Consider the following 591-nt stretch of genomic DNA (forward strand, 5'->3'; position numbering starts at 1 on the left):
GCGGCGGCGGCGGCGGCGGCGGCGGCCCTCTTCGCGCGCCCCTGGTCTTCACTGCACACTCGTCTGCAGCCCGTGGTGTGGCGGCGGCGTGTCGGCGCTCACGGTGCCCACCTGCGAGTAGACGTCGTCGGGCGTCTGCTGCTGGATCCCCGGTGGCGTCATCCGCTTCTCCTTTTGGCGCCGGTTGCAGAACCAAACCCGCACGACTTCTTTCTCGAGTTGTAGGCTGTCGGCCAGGTTGGTGATCTCCTGCGCCGAGGGCTTGGGGCACTTGAGGAAGTGGCTCTCGAGCGCGCCCTTGACACTCACCTCGATAGAGGTCCGCTTCTTGCGCTTGCGGCCCTGGGCCGCGATCTTGTCGATGCTCGTGGGGCTGCCGGTGCTCGAGTCCGCCTCCTCCAGCCACTTGTTCAGCAGCGGCTTGAGCTTGCACATGTTCTTGAAGCTCAGCTGCAGGGCCTCGAAGCGGCAGATGGTGGTCTGCGAGAACACGTTGCCGTACAGCGTGCCCAGCGCCAGCCCCACGTCGGCCTGCGTGAAGCCCAGCTTGATGCGCCGCTGCTTGAACTGCTTGGCGAACTGCTCCAGGTC

General features: G+C 66.3%; 1 protein-coding gene across 1 annotated transcript; it reads right to left on the reverse strand.

The window, feature by feature from the left end:
* On the reverse strand, positions 1–591 carry Pou3f3 (POU class 3 homeobox 3; the record flags this gene model as incomplete). Its single annotated transcript, XM_013034704.1, has 1 exon — positions 1–591. A coding segment is annotated over one exon (543 nt), but the record flags the coding sequence as incomplete, so codon positions are not given.

The sequence above is a fragment of the Dipodomys ordii genome, unplaced genomic scaffold (genome assembly GCF_000151885.1).
Source record: "Dipodomys ordii isolate 6190 unplaced genomic scaffold, Dord_2.0 Scaffold194, whole genome shotgun sequence".
NCBI lineage: Eukaryota > Metazoa > Chordata > Mammalia > Rodentia > Heteromyidae > Dipodomys > Dipodomys ordii.